The sequence below is a fragment of the Lithobates pipiens genome, unplaced genomic scaffold, assembly GCF_037356315.1.
Source record: "Lithobates pipiens isolate NorthernLeopardFrog02 unplaced genomic scaffold, aLitPip1_a1.2 Scaffold_8, whole genome shotgun sequence".
Lineage (NCBI taxonomy): Eukaryota > Metazoa > Chordata > Amphibia > Anura > Ranidae > Lithobates > Lithobates pipiens.
In genome coordinates this window covers 560,880,745-560,903,093 of record NW_027507903.1, presented here as the reverse complement: position 1 = coordinate 560,903,093, position 22,349 = coordinate 560,880,745, and the positions used below count along the sequence as shown (strand labels likewise).

The 22,349-nt window shown below is 45.9% G+C and overlaps 1 protein-coding gene across 2 annotated transcripts in view; it reads left to right on the top strand.

Annotated features, from left to right (window-relative positions):
• Nucleotides 1-21,500, top strand: part of MAP2K7 (mitogen-activated protein kinase kinase 7) — a 58,921-nt gene extending 37,421 nt beyond the window's left edge. For both annotated transcript variants that reach the window (XM_077470055.1, XM_077470056.1), the window contains 5 exons: nucleotides 3,256-3,435; nucleotides 3,543-3,623; nucleotides 3,730-3,872; nucleotides 6,991-7,036; nucleotides 19,515-21,500. In XM_077470055.1, coding sequence (XP_077326181.1) covers nucleotides 3,256-3,435; nucleotides 3,543-3,623; nucleotides 3,730-3,872; nucleotides 6,991-7,036; nucleotides 19,515-19,652 — 588 coding nt within the window. In that variant the 3' untranslated portion in view covers nucleotides 19,653-21,500. The remainder of the gene's footprint in view (nucleotides 1-3,255; nucleotides 3,436-3,542; nucleotides 3,624-3,729; nucleotides 3,873-6,990; nucleotides 7,037-19,514) is intronic.
• The last annotated feature ends 849 nt before the right edge of the window (nucleotides 21,501-22,349 follow it).

Here is a 22,349-nt window from a genome sequence, read left to right as displayed (position 1 = left end):
AAAAAAAATATATATATATAATATAATATAATATATATATATATATATATATATATATATATATATATATATATATATATATATATATATATATATTAAAAATTATACACACAGTGCCTTGCGAAAGTATTTGGCCCCCTTGAACTTTTCAACCTTTTGCCACATTTCAGGCTTCAAACTTAAAGATATAAAATTTTTATTTTTTGTGAAGAATCACCAACAAGTGGGACACAATTGTGAAGTAGAACGAAATCTATTGGATTTTTGAAACTTTTTTAACTAATAAAAAAATGAAAAGTGGGGCATGCAAAATTATTCGGCCCCCTTGTGTTAATACTTTGTAGAGCCACCTTTTGCTGCGATTACAGCTGCAAGTCGCTTGGGGTATGTCTCTATCAGTTTTGCACATCGAGGGACTGAATTTCTTTCCCATTCTTCCTTGCAAAACTCTCGCTCGAGCTCAGTGAGGTTGGATGGAGAACGTTTGTGAACAGCAGTTTTCAGCTCTTTCCACAGATTCTCGATTGGATTCAGGTCTGGACTTTGACTTGGCCATTCGAACACCTGGATACGTTTATTTGTGAACCATTCCTTTGTAGATTTTGCTGTATGTTTGGGATCATTGTCTTGTTGGAAGATAAATCTCCGTCCCAGTTTCAGGTCTTTTGCAGACTCCAACAGGTTTTCATCCAGAATGGTCCTGTATTTGGCTGCATCCATCTTCCCCTCAATTTTAACCATCTTCCCTGTCCCTGCTGAAGAAAAGCAGGCCCAAACCATGATGCTGCCACCACCATGTTTGACAGTGGGGATGGTGTGTTGAGGGTGATGAGCTGTGTTGCTTTTACGCCAAACATATCGTTTTGCATTGTGGGCAAAAAGTTTGATTTTGGTTTCATCTGACCAGAGCACCTTCTTCCACATGTTTGGTGTGTCTCCCAGGTGGCTTGTGGCAAACTTTAGACGAGACTTTTTATGGATATCTTTGAGAAATGGCTTTCTTCTTGCCACTCTTCCATAAAGGCCAGATTTGTGCAGTGTACGACTGATTGTTGTCCTATGGACAGACTCTCCCACCTCAGCTGTAGTTCTCTGCAGTTCATCCAGAATGATCATGGGCCTCTTGGCTGCATCTCTGATCAGTCTTCTCCTTGTCTGAGCTGAAAGTTTAGAGGGACAGCCAGGTCTTGGTAGATTTGCAGTGGTCTGATACTCCTTCCATTTCAAAATGATCGTTTGCACAGTGCTCCTTGGGATGTTTAAAGCTTGGGAAATCTTTTTGTATCCAAATCCGGCTTTAAACTTCTCCACAACAGTATTACGGACCTGCCTGGTGTGTTCCTTGGTCTTCATGATGCTCTCTGCGCTTTCAACAGAACCCTGAGACTATCACAGAGCAGGTGCATTTATACAGAGACTTGATTACACACAGGTGGATTCTATTTATCACCATCAGTCATTTAGGACAACATTGGATCATTCAGAGATCCTCGTTGAACTTCTGGAGTGAGTTTGCTGCACTGAAAGTAAAGGAGCCGAATAATTTTGCACGCACCACTTTTCAGTTTTTTATTTGCTAAAAAAGTTTAACATATCCAATAGATTTCGTTCCACTTCACAATTGTGTCCCACTTGTTGGTCATTCTTCACAAAAAATAAAAATGTTATCTTTAAAGCCTGAAATGTGGCAAAAGGTTGAAAAGTTTAAGGGGGCCGAATACTTTCGCAAGGCACTGTGTATGTATATGTGTATATGTATATATGTGTGATCATTTCTTTGTCAGTGGGCAAATCTACAAAATCGGCAGAGATAAAATACTTTTTTTTTCCCCCCTCACTGTATGGACTTTCTCATGTTTTTCTACACAACTTGGTTAAAGTTGTTGTGTAGGCATAGGGTTTTTATTTAATTTTTTTTAAACCTTAATGCATTTTTTTGTATTAAAGCGGAGCTCCAGTAATTTTTGTATTTATTAAAATGGTAGCTGCTGACTTTTAATAAACAGACACTCACCTGTCCCAGGATCCAGCGATGTGCTCACCTGAGCCATCCCTTCCATTGGTCTTCTGTCCCCATTGCTGGCATCTCATCTGTGGGCACCTGGCTGTGACAGCTTGTGTATGGTCCCGCAGTCTTCTGGGACCAGTGATGTGTCCCAAGTGACTGCAGGGAGGAAGGGGGGAGAGGAGAATTTCTGCTTGGATCTCCTAGGCAATCCGAGCTGAAGTGGCAGCGGGTTACCTCAGCTCCCCCTTATATTTAAGCCAATGTTGATGTGCACAAGGGCTCTCTCAGTTCTCTACCTCCTCGGCTCTCGCCATTGGCTCCTGTTGCGGTCGATCACAGCCACTAAGGAGTGAGCGGGGTGGGGCCGAGACATATGAGTGCATCCAGGGCTAAGTGACTTGCTATGGGGGCACTTGGCAGGGGAACAGAGCCAGCCAGGAGCACTGGCTGGGGACACAAGAAGAGGAAAATTGGGGCTGCTCTGTGCAAAACAATTTATATTATTATATACAATACAAAAATGTGTGTGTGTGTGATTATATATATATATATATATATATATATATATATATATATATATATATATATATATATATATATATATATATATATATATATATATATATTATTAAAAAAAAAATTTCCCTTCTCTTTCAATGGTTACCCCAGGGATAGGCAACCTTTTTTATAGAAGTTGACATCTACCTGGACAATTCAGAGGAAATTAAAGATCCCCCCCCCCCCCCCACTATAGTATACTCTGTTTTATAGGAGTGTCCCCGCCCGCTTCGCATCACCATATCCCCTACTGTAGTGTCTGCTGCTCTTCACCCCTATTTCAGTGTCCTCTGCCCATTCTCCCAACTGTTGTAAGGTGTACAGCAGAGCAGGGAGGCAGCAGAGTACTGGATGGAGAGCAGGAGTGGGAACTGCCAGTGTTAACTTTTCATATTAGCAGGCTGGTGATTGGTTGCTACGACTGCCCGGCTTTCTAATCGCCAATCACCTGCTGGTTAATTGCAACAATCACTAATACCCTGTCAGTGACACACTTCCTGTTGTAGGGGGGGGCAACGTTCTAAGGACTGGAGTACAGAACACCCTAAAAGATGTTCTGTCAGCAGACCAATAGGAACAGAAATGAGATATTTTCTTTGTTTGGGGTTACATAAACTTTAAGTATAGTAGTCTGAAAAAACTTCCTGCAACCTGATTTTTCTTTTTTTTTTTTTCTTTGATCCTCACAGATTGTAAATGCCTTGTATTATCTGAAAGAAAAACATGGGGTGATTCACAGGGATGTCAAACCCTCGAATATACTTTTGGATGCTAGTGGACGGATAAAGCTATGTGACTTTGGAATCAGTGGGCGTCTTGTGGACTCAAAGGCCAAAACCAGGAGTGCGGGTTGTGCTGCTTATATGGCTGTAAGTAGACTGGGTGATTTTGGTAAAAAGAATGGGGGAAGATAACCATGAGATTTAGTGTTATTCATGGGAATGTGATTGGTGCTTACACATCTTGTATTCTTCAGCCTGAGCGAATTGATCCTCCAGATCCCACTAAGCCAGACTATGATATCCGAGCAGATGTGTGGAGTCTTGGGATCTCATTGGTGAGCCATTTCCACGGTACTCCATTACCCACCAGTCTACGATGATTTTACTCACACTAGCACTTACTGTATTCTTTGTCTTCTCTTCATGCCTGATATCTCTTAGGTGGAGTTGGCCACAGGTCAGTTCCCTTACAAGAACTGCAAGACAGATTTTGAAGTTCTCACCAAAGTCCTTCAAGAAGAACCCCCGGTTCTCCCTCATAATATGGGATTCTCGCCTCTTTTCCAGTCTTTTGTCAAAGATTGGTGAGTTTAAATAAGATTTTTCTTTTTCCATTGTTGAACTGAAATTAATGTAGTGGCTAACTAATTAATGAACTTGTAAAGCCATGGACCAGGAGTTGGTTTATACCTCTTGTATCTCGGCCATAGATCTACGGTCAATTGAAATCTCACATACCTCAATAAAGTGAAACTTTAGTGGCAGACTTTCTGCCTTTTCTTCCTTGTTTCTCATTGCTCCATGCATTAATGCTTCTTCTCTTCTGGTTTACTGGGTTTCCTCTCCTTTCATAGTAGGCCACTGATGTAACTCCCATGCTTGAACAGGGATTCAAAATGTGAACTGCACTGCACATCCAGCACAGGCTATTTTTAACAACTTGAAGACCAGACCTTTTATGGCACTTTTTGATTACGTGTATATAGCTGTATTTTTTGCTAGAAAATTAGTTGGAAACCCCAAACATTTTGGGTTTTGCAATTTTGTATGTCACATGGTATTTGTGTAGTGGTTTTTCAAACGCAATTTTTTTTTTTTCTCTTTTTACACGTTTTTTTTTTTTTTTTTTATAATTTTAGTGCAAAGAAATCATACATAACCCACTTTCTTGGTAAAATATAAAAGATGTTACGTCAAGTAAATAGACGCCAAACATGTCATGCTTTAAAATTAAGCACGCCTGTGCAGCAGTGACAAACTACGTACATTTTACTATCCATAGACCAGTGATGGCAAACCTTGGCACTCCAGATGTTTTGGAACTACATTTCCCATGATGCTCAACTACACTGCAGAGTGCATGAGCATCATGGGAAATGTAGTTCCAAAACATCTGGGGTGCCAAGGTTCGCCATCACTGCCATAGACTATCCTGTGTAAATCTTAAGTATCTTCCCACTTAAGATTTACACAGGAGGTCTGGTGCTAGAATTACTGCCTGTGATCTAATGTTCGTGGGGATACCTCATGTATAGGCTGATGGCTGTTTGTGTCCCTGCAGGACTGATGCGTGTGTTCACCTTTTTTTTTTTTTTTGGGTGTTTTTTTTTTTTTTTTTTTTTACATTGTCGCTTGAGATTTTTTATTTTTTTTCATTTTTATTGATGTCGCAAGGATTGTAAACATCCATGGTGACAGGTACTGTTTCCCTCCACAAGATCGATGTGTTGGAATGCCTTTTGATTTTTTTAAAAATGGTGCCGATGACATCCAGATAAACTGCAAGTGATGTCAGGTTATCGCTTCTGGGTTACCATAGCCAAGAGCTGAATAAAAGCTGATCTAGTCTTTGGCTCTCCGATTAGCCGACTGGTCGATAGGGACTCCGGGTGGGATGGGAGATCTTTAAGGGGGGGGGGGGGGAGAATGTCCCCTCTCGCTTCTTGTAAAAGCAATCCAGCGGCTCGTCGGCTGCTAAAATTGCTTTTAACAAAAAATAGGTGCATCAAAATTTGTAGCTAATAGTAAACAAATAATACCCTGTAGCGCTAATCCTGTGTGAATATTACTCCCCACAATCTACCTACAATAATATAAAATTATTCATAACTTTTACATGAATCAATGTGCTTAATACAGTGAACACAGATCGCATCAATTACATATATCACCACCTTTAAGTGAATATGAAAATGGTATACGTATCCACTTATACGTAAAACATTGTGAAAAAAGAATTATTGAAATAAATTCATCATCCCCTAACAAAAAGTGAAATAGTCCATCACCAAAAAGTGATTATAATTAAAACACTCCAGCAATAGTCCTTCTATAAGTGCGGGACTAGTCTTCAGTGTCCAAAACAATTTCTTAATTCCTACACCACACCATCCGTGATTGTGCCCCCCCCCCCCCCACCCTTCGTGAGAGCACTCGCAAGCTATTGAGCCTTGCACTCGCATGCTAGGCTAGTAGAGCTTTAAACCTCTCAGGAAATGGTTTCAGTACTATGTCGCAGATCACTGGATATTCTCCACTCGGAAATCTCTGTATCTGTGCCTCAAAAGAAATCACAGAGGAGACCTCCAATAGTGTAATACCGTAAACACACTTTAATCTTAAAATAATTCACTCTTTATGCACTCACGTGAACAATATGAAAAAAAGCCACTTCAAAGAAAGTCAAATCACTCCACACTCCAACTTCAACAAGTGCTTTAAATACGCCGGGGCATTGGTGGTCACAGCGGACCTCTTTAACAGGTAACGGGATCGCTCTCTCTCACCCTTCCTCACGTTTCCTGCCTGGTCCCACACAGCAGGTCCGTGATTTGAATAGGGCGCCTTAGCTTGCTTGTACCATCCCCTTCGTCCAGCACCACCTTCCACCACCATGTATAAGCTTAGTCTCTCCAATGTTAGTTGCCAGATAGCCACGCCCCGACATGTTTCGTCATACCAGACTTAATCATGGGATTCCATGACAAGACATGACCTCAAACTAACTGGAGAGAAGTTTAAAACTAATCTTGGAAAGTATTTTTTTTTTACTGAAAGGGTAGTTGATGCTTGGAATAAACCACCAGCAGAGGTAGTACAGTCAACAGTAAATGGCTTCAAACATGCTTGAGATAAACCTAGATTTAACAGAAAAAAAAAAGGGCAGACTCGATGGACTACTCCTACTCCTTTCTTTTTCTGCCTTCACTTTTCTGTTTCTATGGTATAGATACTGGAATTGTAATTTTTTTTTTTTTTTTATATACTAGTAACAACGATCAGAGACTTATAGTAGGAGGAAAAAAAGGCATATGTTGTTGCTTTCTTCTGTTGTTCACTCAGCTGATTGGTAGGTTCCGCCCATAAATCACTGACCGGTACCCGCTGATCTGCTTGTGCTGCAGTGAATGTCCGCACAGTCTTCCGGGTCAAAAAACAAAGACCCCGTGGGGGGGATTCCCTCCTCCACATAAAGTGTGTGTGGATGGAGAAATTGTCTTTTTTTTTGTTTTTTTTTTCATTCCTCCAGCTGGCCGAAGGAAAAAGAACAGAGTAATGTACGGCCGCTTTAGACACTTTTGTAAATAAAGACACATTTTGTAGAGGCAGACTATGACTGTTGCACCATGATTTTGAACTAGATTTGTGACCTGACAATAGCTCTGTTCTTTCTAATGCTTGTTTTTGTTCTCCCCCCTGTAGTCTCACTAAGGATCACAGAAAAAGGCCAAAGTATAATAAGCTTTTGGTAAGTAGCTGGATGTTGTCCTCTAGTCAGATGATGTGATGGCACTTTTTTAGAGCTATATCTAGATTGTACTCCTCTGATCCAAATAACACAAAAACTTAGAGAAAGAAATTGAGGGGGAGAAGCTATATGGACTTTAGTGGTACTGTACAACAACTGAAATGGAGTCATATGTAAAATATTTAAATACATTTTATTACAAAAATGTACATCTTGAACAATAAAGTTATTTGTTTAAAACCAACATGATAATCAAAAAAGGTCTAGTTCTAAGGTCACATGGTTAAAGAGCTGCAGCTCTTTACACAGATTGGGGCCCGCGCTGCATCCTAGCAACAAGGCGCGGCCCTTCTGGGCAGCCGTCAAATGACGTCCACCCAGAACGAGAGTCGAGCCACCCGGGTGGCGGGCGGGAAGAGATTAAGTAAAACGCATACACAAAAGCATGCTTCAGCAGCTGTGTAGATCCCTATTACCCCTTAACTAACCTAACTTGTTTTTGGACTTCTGCGATGAAAAAATATTCTTGAACTTTTGCTGTGTTTTTTTTTATCTGTACTGCTCTCTCCTAGACAGAAAGTGAGGGGAAACTTAAAGTGGTTCTAAAGCTAAAACCATTTTTTCTTTTTCTCATTGACACACAGTCCTCCATTATTGTTGAGGTCACATATGACTAGGTCTTGGCTTGTCGCAGCGTTCCTCATGGCCAACAGCCCCCCCCCCACACACACACACACACTTGGGTGGTGTGGAGGATCTGTCTGGGAGTGTTACCCGTGCACTTGCTGGAGTGGTAAGGAACCCCCTCCTCTCCTTCTCTGGAGTGGTGTGGGGCGCAGGTACTCCCTGGGGTGGTCAGTCACTCTTTCCCGCCACCCCCCTCCCCCTCCAGGGTTGTCACTATGGGGGGGGGGGTACACCTTGGCATCTGCTGGATGGTTTGGTGGGTGACAAGGAAAAAGGTAATTTAGGCTGCGGCTTTGCGTCTTACCGAGCACTTACGGCGGGCAGCTGAAATTTTTTAGGCCTACCAACAAGAGACGTGTGGGACGGCAAGGCTGACGCTTTCTGTTGCGGGTATCAGCCCTCCTTCCCCAGCTCTAGCCTAGTCTTAGGTCATGGCTTTTGTGGCCTACTAGGCCGCACGGCCACGCCGGACGCCTTCTTCCAGAGGGATGGGGCTATGGGGGCTCTGAGGCCGACCCCTTTTTTGGGGGGATGTTTGAGTGGCCCTTAGTGGATGCCCTCCTGTGAGGGGGGTCCAGTGGTGCCCAATGTGCGGTGTCTCAGCCAGTGCCCCTGTTAGGGGTCCAATGGTGCCCCCTGTGCTTCGGTCAACGCTCCCCGTGTTGGCCCTTGGTGATGGCCCTGTGCGGTTCTTTGTGTTTTTCACAGGTGGCGGTTAGGCATATAGTCTAGTAAATGGTGCACCCCGCTCTCGCCTTCCTCATCGGTCTCAACTGATTCTATGTCTGGCTCTGCTGTCGTGGATGTGGCCCACCTTGTGGGGTTGGTGGCTACACTCCCTGTCCCATCAGTGAGGTTTTTCCTCCACAACTGCAGTGGTGCACAAGAAGCTCTCCCTTATTAAATCTGTGGGGGAAACTTTAAAGATGAAGTATGTGGTTGTGGCAGAGGTGCCAGTCCCCTTGGCACCCATAAACTGTCTCGCACGGCAAAAGCGTTCCCTTCTCCCTCCTATTTTGGAATATTTGTTCGTATAGACTGGGAGTGTCCAAAGCGTCCCTTTGTGGTTCCAAAGGCGCTCCGCTGTGAAGAACCCCTTGTGGGGTCCCTCCTTAAAGAGTAGACTGGTCCACCAGTAGTGGATCCCCCTCTCTCTAGGTTGCGCAAGGCGACCATGACTCTGGTAGAGGAGTCTCTGGCTTTTAAGGATCTGGCTGACATACCTGGATGGGGAGCAGATTTCCTCTGATTTCACTGATTTGGTGGACCAGTTGGTCTGGGGGCTGCAGTTTGTATGCGATGCTCTTGGATGCAGTTCCCTTGGTTGCTAAGCTCTCTATTTTGGAAGTGGGGCTTAGACATGTATTGGTGCTTAAGTGTTGTTCTGCGGACTTGGCTTCTAAAAAAAAAAAGCTCCGACTGGGTTACCATTTCAAGGCAATGTCTGTTTGGGGCTACCTTGGATGACATTGTTACGAGTATCACAGGAGGGAAGTGTACATGTCTTCCACGATCTGAAATGGGGAAAAGGCCCTTGTAACGAATGCAGTCCTTCTCGGCACACAATGGACCTGGTCTGGCGAACCGAGAACAAGGCTCCCTAGACCCACAGACAAGGCCCCTTCAGCATGAAGGCATGCCCTCAACTATGTCCTAGTATTCCGGCCTTGAACCCCGAAAATGTTTTTTCCTCCCAATTGGCATCTGTCACTGGACTGTTGGCAGTTCTCCTTGGGGCTGTGCAAGCCCTGTTGCTTTAGGGTGTGCTTGTCCCGGTTCCAGTGGGTGCAAAATGTCAGAATGGAGTCCATCCGCACGGTGGTGGCATCCCTTCATTATGGGCCCTTTCGGGCTTCTGTCAACATCAAGGATGCACAGTACGCACTCCAATATGTGCCTTACACTGACCATTTACTGTGGAAAAAGAGCATTTTCTCCAGTCATCTTCCAGGACGGCACACCTGAGATGACTGGTCCACCTGACAGGAAACACAATCAACAACAAATTTAAAAGTCCCCACCCCTCCCTCAGACCCTCAGTTCTTGATTGTGTTTCCCACAGGATGGCAGCGAAACCAAGTTTCTTTCTAAAGTTTTTTCTTTGGGGTCTGGGACCCCGTGTTTTTTTTCGTGAGGTTCCTTTCCTGGGACTTAAACAGACAGGGTCTGTGGTGCTCCCTTGTATACCCCCAGGAGAAATCTTGGGGGGTATTCCTCACTCAAGGTCTCCTTAGGGAGCCTTGTATGAGCCTCGTGGGACAGGGGAGTTGTCCCAGTAGGCTATTCCCCTGTTGTCTTGGCTTACCTGCACTTTCGTTGGTGGAGTGGTGAGGTGATGCCTTTTCCCTATGCGGAACGCGGTTGGCGTGCGTTCCAACGCCACAGCGCATGTCCGGAAGTCCAGGGGCGTCACTTCCGGGTATCGAGTTCCGGAGTGGGACGGCTGGACGCACCGGCGTGCGTTCCACCCTCAGTGCGCAGGACCGGAAGAGGCCGTACGTCATTTCCGGGCGGCGGACCTCCTTAAGATGGCGCCGATCGGCGCGTTTTTCAAATAGAACGGGGGTGCTGTGATACACCCTGTCTCCTCGCACGGCAAGACGCTTTCCCGGCACTTGGAAAAAAGAGACAACAAGGGGACGCTCGAGACCTGATCCAGCGATCCTGCAGGGCAGCAAATCGCCATGGAAGAGGAAGGTCCGTCTGAGCAGACAGTCGTTGAGGTCGCCACTGGGGGTGAGTGATCCAACTTTATTTAGGGGCAGGGTTCTCTGGGAAGAGCTCCTGTGCCCCTTTTAGGACTTGTGTAGCTAAATTGTCTATTTTTTGACTATTCCCAGGGACCGAAAGCTTTGCCCAGGGGTCAGCTGCTAGGTCTAAGGGGAAGGTTACTTCAAAGTCCAGACGTTGTGGTTATTGTAACTCTAAGTTAGCACCAGACCACTCCAAACCTTTCTGCGATCGTTGTATCATCAAACTCGCAGGCAAGGAGACCGCTCAGGTCGTGAAAGAATGTAGGGCCTTACAAGCAGAAATGTTGGCTACCCTTCAATCTTTTCAATCCACCCTTGTGAAGGGTTTGGAGGAAGTACCATCAGAGAGAGAGACTTCTCAGTTACGGGAAAACTTTTCCACATCTTATGCGGAAAGTTCCCAGGGCCAAGTTTCCCTATTATCGGAGGTGGAGGAAGGCCAGGTCCCAGATTGTAGTTCTGGAGAGGAAGATTCAGACCAAGATAGCCAGGGGGAGGCTAAGCTTGGGGGTTTTTTGTTCTCGAGTGAGGACATGGAAGGTTTATTAAAAGCCATTTACACCTCAGAAGATATTCAGGTTCCCTCTGCTCAAGTCTCAGCTCAGGATAGAGTATATAGAGGTTTAGGAAGGTTACAGTCCAGTACCTTTCCCATCCACCAGTCTCTGAAGGAGATAATCCTCAGAGAATGGAAGGAACCTGAACGCAAGCTTCTCAAACTGAAAGCTTGGAAAAGGAGGTGTCCCTTTAAAGATGAGGAGGAGGAAAAATTTTTTAAAGCTCCTCGCTTGGATGCAGCCTTAGCGCAGGTATCTAAGAGGTCCGATTTATCCTTTGAAGATTCCGGAAATATCCAGGATCAGATGGATAGAAAGTCGGAAACTTTACTCAAAAGAGCCTGGGAGGCGAATGCGGCAGCAATGGCGCCTGCCCTAGCTTCCGCCTGTGTAGCCAGAAATGCTGATACCTGGCTTGGCAAATTAATGGATCATGTTTCCCGCTGTAGGGAGGCTAAAGAGATCGTAGACTCGCTGGAGGTAATCAGTCGAGCAGTAGCATATGTGGCAGATGCAGCAGTAGAGACTGTTAGGACCACAGCTAAAGCAGCAGCACTTTTGAACTCTGCCAGGAGAGCTCTATGGGTCAAGACCTGGGATGGGGATTTTACTTCCAAGTCTCGCCTATGCGGCATCCCCTTTGAGGGTTCCTTGCTGTTTGGTTCAGGCCTAGATCAGGTTTTGTCTCGATCTACGGAGAAAGGCAAGAAATTTCCTGTAAGGCCCAAGAAGGAAAGGGGTAAGAAATTTTTTCGAGGCCCCTATTCAAAGACCCATCATAAGGGGAAAGCTGAACAAAGGAGGAAATGGAACTTGGGAAAAGGAAAAGAAAAAAGTGCAATTCTTTTCTCCAGCTCCGGAGCCTCTCAGAAAGAAGGCAAATGACGCCACCGTAAAGGTAGGCGCAAGACTCAGCGATTTCCTTCCACAGTAGGAAAGGATTACGCAGAGTCCGTACATTTTAAACCTTTTAGAAGTGGGGTACAGACTGGAATTTCAGACTCATCCCCCACAGGAATTTCTGGTTACTTTTCCTCCCAGGGACCCAACCAAGGCAGAAGGGTTACTGAAAAATCTAAAGGAGCTAGCAGAGCAAAGGGTTATTACTCCAGTACCAACCAATCAGCTTACCCAGGGTTTTTACTCACACGTATTTGTGGTTCCAAAACCCTCAGGGAAATTTCGGTTGATAATAAATTTGAGAAGACTCAACCGTTACCTGCTTCACAAAAGATTCAGGATGGAGAGTATATACTCAGTAAGAAAGCATCTGCAGAGAGGAGTCTTTATTGTCACCCTGGACCTAAAAGACGCTTATCTACACGTACCCATTGCTCCCGAACACCAGAAGTACCTACGCTTCGCAGTTTGCATACAGCAGAGGATACAACACTGGCAGTTCAGGGCTCTTCCCTTTGGGCTGGCGGCAAGTCCAAGGATATTCACAAAGGTGTTAGCCGAAGTAGTAGCATACCTACACCTGCAGGGGATAGGGTTAATACCCTATCTGGACGACTTGCTGATCTACAGTGTGGACCAGAGGCAAGCAGTAATAGACAGAGACATCGTGTTAGAAACTCTGGAGACTTTGGGCTGGATGGTCAGTCGGGAGAAGTCCTCACTGGCTCCATCTCAGTCCAAACTATACCTAGGTTACCTGATAGACTCGCAGGCACAGAAGGTATTCTTACCAACAGAGAAGGTAACGAAGGTCCAGAATGCGGTTGTCACCCTTCTCGAAAGAGGAGAAGCCTCTCTGAGATGTATAATGAGACTGCTGGGTCTCATGACGGCCTGCATTCCGGCAGTAACTTGGGCACAACTCCATTCTCGGGAGCTTCAGGCTTTTCTACTTGCCTCATGGGGAGGAAAAAGAGAAACATTAGAGAACAGAGTAGCCATCACAGAGGAGGTATCTCGTTCTCTGCGGTGGTGGCTCGACCCACAGAATTTGTTGAATGGTCGCCCCCTGGTCTCAGGTAAACCCTTTGGTCTTAACCACGGACGCCAGCGCTTGGGGTTGGGGGGCTCATCTGGGAGACCGATATACCCAGGGGTCCTGGAACCACAGCCAAGCCAGGGAGTCTTCCAACTTCAGGGAGCTTCTGGCAGTAGGCAAAGCCCTAGACTATTTCCGAGAGGAACTGCAGGACAAGGAGGTTCAGGTCCTCTCGGACAACCTGGTTACGGTGGCATACCTAAACCACCAAGGGGGGACAAGGTCAGACAAGCTAAGACGGTTAGCACAACAGATCCTTGTGAAAGCAGAAAAGAGGGTACTTTCACTGTCAGCGATTCATATAAAGGGCTCACTCAATCTGCAAGCAGATTTTCTAAGCAGACAGCCCATCCTTCAAGGGGAATGGGGATTGAACAAAGAGATCTTCTTCCTGGTGTGCAGAAATTTTGGCAAACCAGAAATAGATTTGTTCGCTTCCCGGGAGAATACGAAGGTTCTCAGGTTTTTCTCCCTTTACAAGGATCAAGAAGCAGAAGGGATAGACGCTCTTGTACAAGTGTGGGATTTCAGGCTGGCTTATGCCTTTCCCCCATTGGTTCTCCTTCCCAGAGTCCTACAGAAATTAACCTACTCAGAGTCAGACCTGATACTGATAGCACCCTGGTGGCCCAAGAGAGTTTGGTTTCCCACCATTCAGAGTCTCGCGATAGCTCCCCCACTGCGTCTGCCGGTGCAACGAGACCTACTCAGTCAGGGTCCAATCCTTCACCCCGACCCGGGTCGTCTCTCTCTGACAGCATGGCTATTGAGAGGGAAATACTCCGAGACAGGGGCTGTTCGGAAAAAGTGATAGATACTCTTCTCCTCAGTAGGAAAGGCGTCACCAGAAAAATGTATGCAAAGGTCTGGAAAGTCTTCTCCCACTGGCTACAGTCTAAGGAGGGGGCTCTCCAGATGATACCTACCATCCTAGACTTCCTTCAGGAGGGGGTGGACCAGGGTTTGGCAGTTAGCACCCTAAAGGTCCAGGTGGCAGCCCTGTCCGTGTTTTTTGATAGGAAGCTAGGACAGGTGCCGCTAATAAAAAGATTTTTGTCAGCCAGGGAAAGGGTAGTTCCAGTTAGGTCGGTCAGTTGCCCTCCATGGGATCTGTCCCTGGTTTTAGATGCCCTAACAAGGGGGCCTTTTGAGCCGGTGGCTCAAATTTCGGTTAAACTCTTGTCATTTAAGTTGGCCTTCCTCCTGGCTATCACTACGGCCAGGAGGGTGAGTGATATACAGGCTCTGTCGATTAAAGAGCCGTTTTTGCGCATCCTAGAGGATAGGGTAATCCTCACTCAGGATCCTCTTTATTTGCCAAAGGTGGCTTCATTATTTCACAGAACACAGGAGATTATTCTCCCGTCTTTTTGCCAGAACCCTAAGAATAAGGAAGAGGAAAGATTTCATTTCTTAGATGTCAGGCGTTGTCTCCTAGTCTATTTAGAAAGGGTGAAAGACTTTAGGAGATCCAGTCATTTATTGGTCACTTTTTCAGGGAAGAAAAAGGGTCTTCAAGCATCTAAGTCTACGATAGCTAGATGGGTTAGACAAACCATATCCATCGCTTATAGACAGGCAGGTAAACCAGTACCAACCCGCCTTAAGGCGCATTCAGCCAGATCCCTAGCGACCTCCTGGGCAGAGAGGGCAGGCGCCTCAATCGACCAGATCTGCAAAGCAGCAACATGGACGAGCCATAGAACATTTCTGAGGCACTACAGAGTGGAGCTGTTGTCCCCTCAGGATTTGGCATTTGGCAGGAAGGTCCTACAAGCGGTTGTCCCGCCCTAAAGGTAGGCCTGAACTTCTTGCTTATCCTCTCAGGTGTGCCGTCCTGGAAGATGACTGGAGAAAATGACCAGTTACACTTACCGGTAACGTCTTTTCTAGGAAATCTTCCAGGACGGCAGGCCTACTCCCTACCCTTGTTTTATTGGTGTGATGTATTAATTCTTCACAGAATGTTCCCTCTGACACTGGTGTGGGATTTTCTTTACCATAACTGGGGGTCTGAGGGAGGGGTGGGGACTTTTAAATTTGTTGTTGATTGTGTTTCCTGTCAGGTGGACCAGTCATCTCAGGTGTGCCGTCCTGGAAGATTTCCTAGAAAAGACGTTACCGGTAAGTGTAACTGGTCATTTTCAGCTTGGGGTGTTGACATTTTGGTCTCGTCTCCACCCCTCGTGTACTCACAAAGTTGTTTGCCCCAGTTCTGGCATGGTTACGTCAGCGGGGTATTTGAGTCCTGGGCTGCTTGGACAATCTTCCTCAGCTACCCTGAGGGGCGACGTAGCGCGCTATACAGATTTTCGATTTCAGTTGGCTTCTATACTACCTGAAGACTGCTCTGGCTCCTTCCAGAAAATTGGATTATCAGCACCTCACTCTGGTTTCATCTCTGGCCAGAGTGTTTCTTCCTCTGGACAAACTCCAGAAGGTGCATGCTGCGTTTCAACTACTGTTGTCTCACAGGTGGGCCCCCCTGTGGTCCTGCATGTGGGTGTTGGGCCTGCTGCTATCTACCTTTTCGAGGTAGTTCCATTTGCACAGTTCCATATGAGCTTCTTTCAAGTGAGATCCTGGCATAAAGTGCCCAAGGTCTCTGGATTATCCGATTCGTCTGAGCCAGAAAACTGGGGAGTCCCAGGTCTGGTGGCTTCGCTCTCCGGGATTTCGGCAGGGCACATCCTTTCTCCCCTTGTATTGGACAGTAGTCACCACCAATGCCGGTCTGTCCGGGTGGGGAGGTGTCCTGGGACTGGTTTTTGCTCAGTGTCGTTGGATGCTGGAGGAATCCAAACTGCCAACAAATATCATGGACTTTGAGCAATCAGACTATGTATGGATCATTGATGTTGACTTTGAGGGCTCATGGTATGGATCCAGTCAGATGATGCCACTGCAGTGGTCTATATCAATCACCAGGGTGGAGTGAAGAGTGTTAGCCCTAGCAGTAGCCAGCATCCTCCGGTGGGCAGAATGCCTTGTTCCAGCCCTCTCCGCCGTATGCATTCTAGTAGTCGAAAAAGAGCTAGTGTTGTTCCATGGAGTGGTCACTTCACCAGGACATGCTTCATCGGATATGTCTCCGATGGTGCACCCCCTGAGGTAGACCTGCTGGCATACCAGCTTAACGGTACTGAGGTTTCTGGCACTGCAGACGGTCTGGTTGCCCCGTGGGGGCCGGTATAGCCAGATCTACGCCACTCCTCCTCTCAAGATTCTGCCGCGGCTTGGATTCTGGTCATTCTAATGGGCCCAGATGGTCTTGTCGCTCTTGGTACGCCGACCTGGTGCTCGTGGTCGCTGACGTCCCTTGGCGACTGCCTCTCAGGGAGGTTCTTCTATCCCAAGGGCTGATCTTCCCTCCTCCAGTCGCTGGTTTTGAAGGCCTGGCCAGGTGCAGAAGTTAACAACGCTGCTGAAGGCTAGGAAGCCTTCCACCAGACATGGATAGTATACATATCCTGGTGTAAGGCGCTTACCATTTACCCTCGTTCTTTCTCGGTGGCTCAGATTTCGACCTTACTTCACGGTGGGATTTTTGAGCAGAACTTGGCTTTGAGTACCATCAATGGCCAGGTGTCGGTCTTGGTGGTTTTCTTTGGCATCCCCTGGTCTCAAACTCCATGGTGCAAACTCTTAATCAAGGGGTTAGACATCTGCCTCCACCGGTGCGGTCACTTCTACCGCCGTGGCATCTTACTCTGGGTACGTTCGGTTCTAGAGGAGCCTCCCGTTGGAAATTATTTGCGAGGTTCCTCTGCTTGCTCTGTCCCAGAAGGTGGCTTTTTTGGTTGCTATCACCTCTACTCGTAGAGTGTCGGGACAGTAGGCATTACCATGTCATACTTCTTACCTGGTGATCCCCAAAGATGAAGTGTTTCTTCGCCCTTTGTCTGTTGTTCCCTCATAATTCCTTTTCACTAAGGATGTTGTATTGCCTTCCTTGTGTCCCTGATGAAAATGTCCTAAGGGAATTTACCTTGCATACCCTGGATGTGTTTGGGCGATTCGGGTGTACTTGGCAGTCACAGGGCCTTTTCGGAGATCAGACTCGCTGTTTGTTTGTGAGCACAGAGGAGTCAAAAAAGAGGCTGTCTGCTTGTGCGACTTTTCTAGATGGATCAGACAGACGATGACTCTGGTCTATTCTATCAGGGGTTGGGTTCCTCCTTTCCCCGTTACGGCGCATTCTACTTGGCTGCTTGTTGCTTCTTGGGCCTTCCATCATCAGGCATCAGCTGCAAGGCGGCCATTTGGTCGTCAATGTACACTTTCACAAAATTCTACAACGTGGATGTGCTGGCATCTAAGGATGCTTCTTTTGGCCACAAGGTGTTGCAAGCTGCTGTTTAGAGGGTCTATTCCCTCTTGAAGGGGTATTGTTCAGGTTGGGCTCCAGTTTGTTTCTGTATTGAATGCCTGTTATCTGGTTGGCTCTTGTGTTAGTCTTGGGATTTTTCGTTGTCCCACCCCTCATGTTTGGCACTGCTTTGGGACATCCCTATGGCTCTGAATAATGGAGCGCTATGTCTGTCAATGAACGAAAGACAAAAATTGGATTTTTTGACTTACTGTAAAATCCATTTCTCTGAGTTCATTGACAGACACTGCACCCACCCCTACAAGGAGTTTTGATGCTTCTGACACTGCTTGTTACTAAACTGAAGGTGTGTAGAAGAGAGGGGGGTTCTGAATAATGGAGTGCTGTGTCTGTCATTGAACTTGGAGAAATAGATTTTACGGTAAATCAAAAAATCCAATTCCCCCCCCCCCCCCTTTTTAACCCTCTAACGCCGGTACCTCCTGGCCAGGGTTTCTGGTGCCAGGGGCGGCCCCTGATCATGGGACCACCGCGATTGGCGGTCACATTTTTGGAAATCTCCGCGAGCTGTCCATTAACCGTGCCGGGAGCACGCAGGGCACATGCTTGGCACAGATTTGTTTACATTCTGGTATGCATCTATAAGGTCACTCGGGGTTAAGGTCCCCCTACATAGAGGCTACATATAAGCATACCGCTGGTGTGAAGAGGTTAATTGTATACCCTGCATTAAAGTAAAAAAATGTTTTAAAGAATTCTGTCCTTCCCCCTTCCCTTTGAGTAGAGAAGAGATCCAGCACTGTGCACAGCTGCATCTCTTCTCCCCTCTTCCTCTTCACACAAGGACTCTAGCAGGGGCCATTGGCTCCTGCTGCTGTCAACTAAACACAGTGAGGAGGAAGCAGGGAATGGCACCAAGTGCCCACAGTCTCTGTGTCTATGGAGCGTCTCTTTCTATGGGTGTACACACAGAAGAGGAGAAGACAAGATAGCAAACGAGTGACCCCACAAGAAGATGTTCGAAAATAGCGAACTGCAATCCGCCCTAAAGAAGCTGCACCATTGTGTGTAGTGTGAAAGCCCCGAGGGCTTTCACACTACAACGGTGCGCTGGCAGGACGTCAGAAAAAAGTCCTGCCAGCAGCTTCTTTGGAACGGTGAAGGAGCGGTGTGTTTATCGCTCCTCCACCGCTGCTCCCCATTGAAATCAATGGGGCAGTGCTGTAATGCCGCCAGCAAAACGCCGCTATTGCGGCGTATTGCTGGCGGTTTTAACCCTTTCGCGGCCACTAGCGGGGGAGTAAAAGCACCCCGCTAGCGGACAAAATGCGCCGCAAATCCAGCGGTAAAACGCCGCTAAAAATAGCGGCGTTTTACAGCCGACGCAAAGGGCAGTGTGGTGTAAAAGGGGTCTAACATGTTACTAAAAGTAAAAATATTTTTACTAATACTAATTTTACTGGAATAGGAGATTAAGTGAAATCTTCCAACACCTGAGGAACTATCCAATCTGCTCCCTTATGTGGGAAAATTGAAAGGGATACCCTCATGTTCAACCTTGTTCAGAGGCAGTGTAGGAGAAAATACCCACATATGGTGTGTTTAGATAAACGGGCCCCCTGAATTAAAGCGGATGTAAAGTTTGTAAAATAAGAAAATCACCCTGCAAGGCAATGTCATAATTACATACTAACACATTTTGAAAGACTTGCCTTAAAACGAAGCACTGTCACCGCTAACAGGGCTTCCACCACCACCCCATCTTCCTTGCGTGTTTGCGGACTCTAGCCATCTGACTGGCCCGAGCCACAAAGAAGTCACTCCTGTGCATGTGCACAGGAGTCACATTTAAAGGACAGACTTATGAAAGACCGGCGTACCGTGACATCACCTGCTGCTGCTCCATGGAATATCTCCTAAATGGTGCATATTTAGGAGATATTAATTTTACCTACAGGTTAGCTTTATTATAATCTTACATGTAAATAAAAATGTCAGATACAACTTTTCTACCACTTTAAAATAAGCTAGCTACTGTTTGGCTGTTTTAGTAAAAGCTGTATATACGTATGTGTCTTTCAGGATCTGTTTTAGATTTTAGTTTGTGCAGTTATGAATGAAATCTTTGTAACACGTTGTCCTTTCATTGTAGGAACATTCGTTCTTGCGTCAATACGAGACACAAGAGGTAGATGTAGCCTCGTGGTTTCAGGATGTCATGGCTCGGACAGAGTCTCCAAGGAGCAGCACTCTCCTCAGTCCTCAGAATCTTCCTTTCTTCGGCAGGTAGCATTTGGCAAGGGAGGGGGAGGACATACCCCTCCCCAACATTATCTGCAGATGCGGCTTTCAGACTCAAAAGTGGATAATCGTGTATTACGTGGTGTATGGGGAGGGCGGGAGGGGGGCTTCTTCTGAACATTTCTCCTTGCAAGGGGAGGTCAACTCCCACTCCCTCACCATTCTTCTTTTGGAGATATTTCATTATCCTTCACATGTGATCCCGATACTGCATAATTCCCTTATTGTTACGAGAGATTGTCAATCAGCACATTACTGCCCTCCTCTAACTAGGACTCTGCATCAGAGTTGGAGATGTCCATCAGACTTTATGGTTACTGTAGACCTGAATATACCACATCTTGTATGCAAGTTGTCCTACACCAAGTTCTGTTAACTGTTTACTGTTAGCTCTGTTCAGTCATGTGGTAGCACCATCATGGTTCACAATGGAGACTGTATTTAATTTTCATCATGCTTAGAGTGTTATAATAAGTCACACTATAGTTGGCTTGTTTCCTGTACACTTTGAATACCTCCAGCACATATTGTCACTGACGTCTTGATGGGGAGGGCAGCCTTGTGATCAGAAAGAGGTTTCAAGAAAATAACCACAAAGTTTTAGACAACACACAGTGAATCAGCAAGAAGATGAATTTGACTTTACCAATCAAGTTCTCACTTATTTTCTGTAGCTACGGCTACTGTCAGGGACTTGAATTCATGATCAGTGCTCTAAAACAAGTTTTGTCCCTGAATGCATGGATAAGGAACACTAGAGCTTAGTTCCATCACCAGGACTTTTTGATTTCTCCTCCAGCATTGTTAAAATGATTGTCTAAATGGCACCTTAGAATCCAAGCTTTGGAGCATGGTCACAAAACTCGGCAGGGAGTCTCCAGAGATCTGTTCCGTGGTGGGAACGACGTGTTGCTGGACTTATCGGAGACATCTACCTAAGGTGATGTTAGGATCTAGTCAAGCTGACTCCTTGGTGCTTCCACCACACAGACTACAATGGAGGTAGAGGAACTGCTTTCACAAAGGTCCTCTGCTGGCTCAGGATGAAGTGGAAGAACCACCCAAGGCTTGGCACACGGTGAGGGAGTGGGAGCAAGCTTAAGACTGAAAACCCATGAAGAATGGGACTTCTCTGGAACTCCAATGAGTTGGTGACAGTGGTATGTTGTTGGACATTTGGGCATTTTTTTTTATATGCTGCCCTTAGAGATGGTAGATGGGAAGTTTGCATGTGAAAAAGGGAGGGGCAGGAGCAACTCTGTTCCTGCCAGGAGGAGTTTAAGTGCATGTGGAAGTGAGATGAGTCGAGAAGGGCGTATGTATGTTTGAAGAGGAGTTCCTAGGAGAAAGTATCTGCAATTCATTGCTCTTCTCTGAAGCAGTCAAGCGATGCTCTGCCTGTCTTCAGAATTCTTTATAAATGGGTCTATAGATGCAGTTTTAATGCATTATCCGTTAATTAAACGTTAATGATGTGACTGCCCCCTTTCTCTATAAGGGTGGAGCCAGGAGTGGTTCAATGTGTGGGAGGGGCTTAATATGACTGTACCAAAGCTACATGGTGAAATGGGGGGTGGGGGGCTGCTGGGGGATTTCCCACCGGTTTTAATGTCTGTAATGATATATTCTGCGGTGTAGCGGGCACTCTGCTATTCCGCATTGTAGTGTGGGTGTGTGTATGTGTGTTTGCTTGATCCTCTCTTTCTATCCCCACCACTTTATCCTCTATTCCCCCCCCCATCCTGCTTCCGTATATCCTCTTTACTATTCCTGTTGCATGTGTCCAGCTGGCTTTTCTGTGGGTAAAGCCATGTTTGAAATAAACTCTGCTACAACACTCTGTGCACTTTGGGTTTGATGATTTTTTATTTGTTTTTTTTTTAAAACATTCAGCTGGTATAATTGTTTTACTGTTTTGTTTACTGCTCCTCTTTGGAGTAGTCACTTTAATGGTGACAGTATAACTCTACAAGTTGTGCTGAGAAAGCTACGGAAAGAATCCAAAAACCCTCCAACTGAATCGGAGCACAGCACAGTAAGCCCCTGTACACACGGTCGGACATTCTGCCAACCAAATCCGATTTTGTCCGTCGGATTGTGTCCGAAACTGTTGCATACACACGTCGGACAAAGTTGTCGAAAAATCTGATCTTTCAGAACGTGATGACGTAATTTCGTTACGATGGGACTACGTTCAGGCTAGTAGCCAATAGCTTTGATGTAGGAATTTGATCTGAGCATGCGTGGCACTTTGTCCAATCGGAATTCTCTACACATGATCGGAGTATGTCCTATCGGACCAGTTTGTCAGAAAATATTTCCAACAAGTTGGAAAATTTGGTCCGACGGATATTCCGACTAAAACAGTCCGATGCATACCACACACAGTCGGAATATCCGACAACACGGTCTGATGGGACACATTCCGACGGATTCTCCGACCGTGTGTACAAGGGCTAAAGCTTTCTTAGAACAGAAGATATCCATGTGTCTCATTTCATCATATTCAAAAAATAAAAGGATGGTTCTTTATTTCAGGACAGTGTGAGGAGCCATGCAAGGCATTTTACAGTGCCTTGAAAAAGTATTCTTACCCCTTACATGTTCCACATTTTGTCATGTTACAACCAAAAACATAAATTTATTTTATTGGGTGTTTATGTGATAGACCAATACAAAGTGGCAC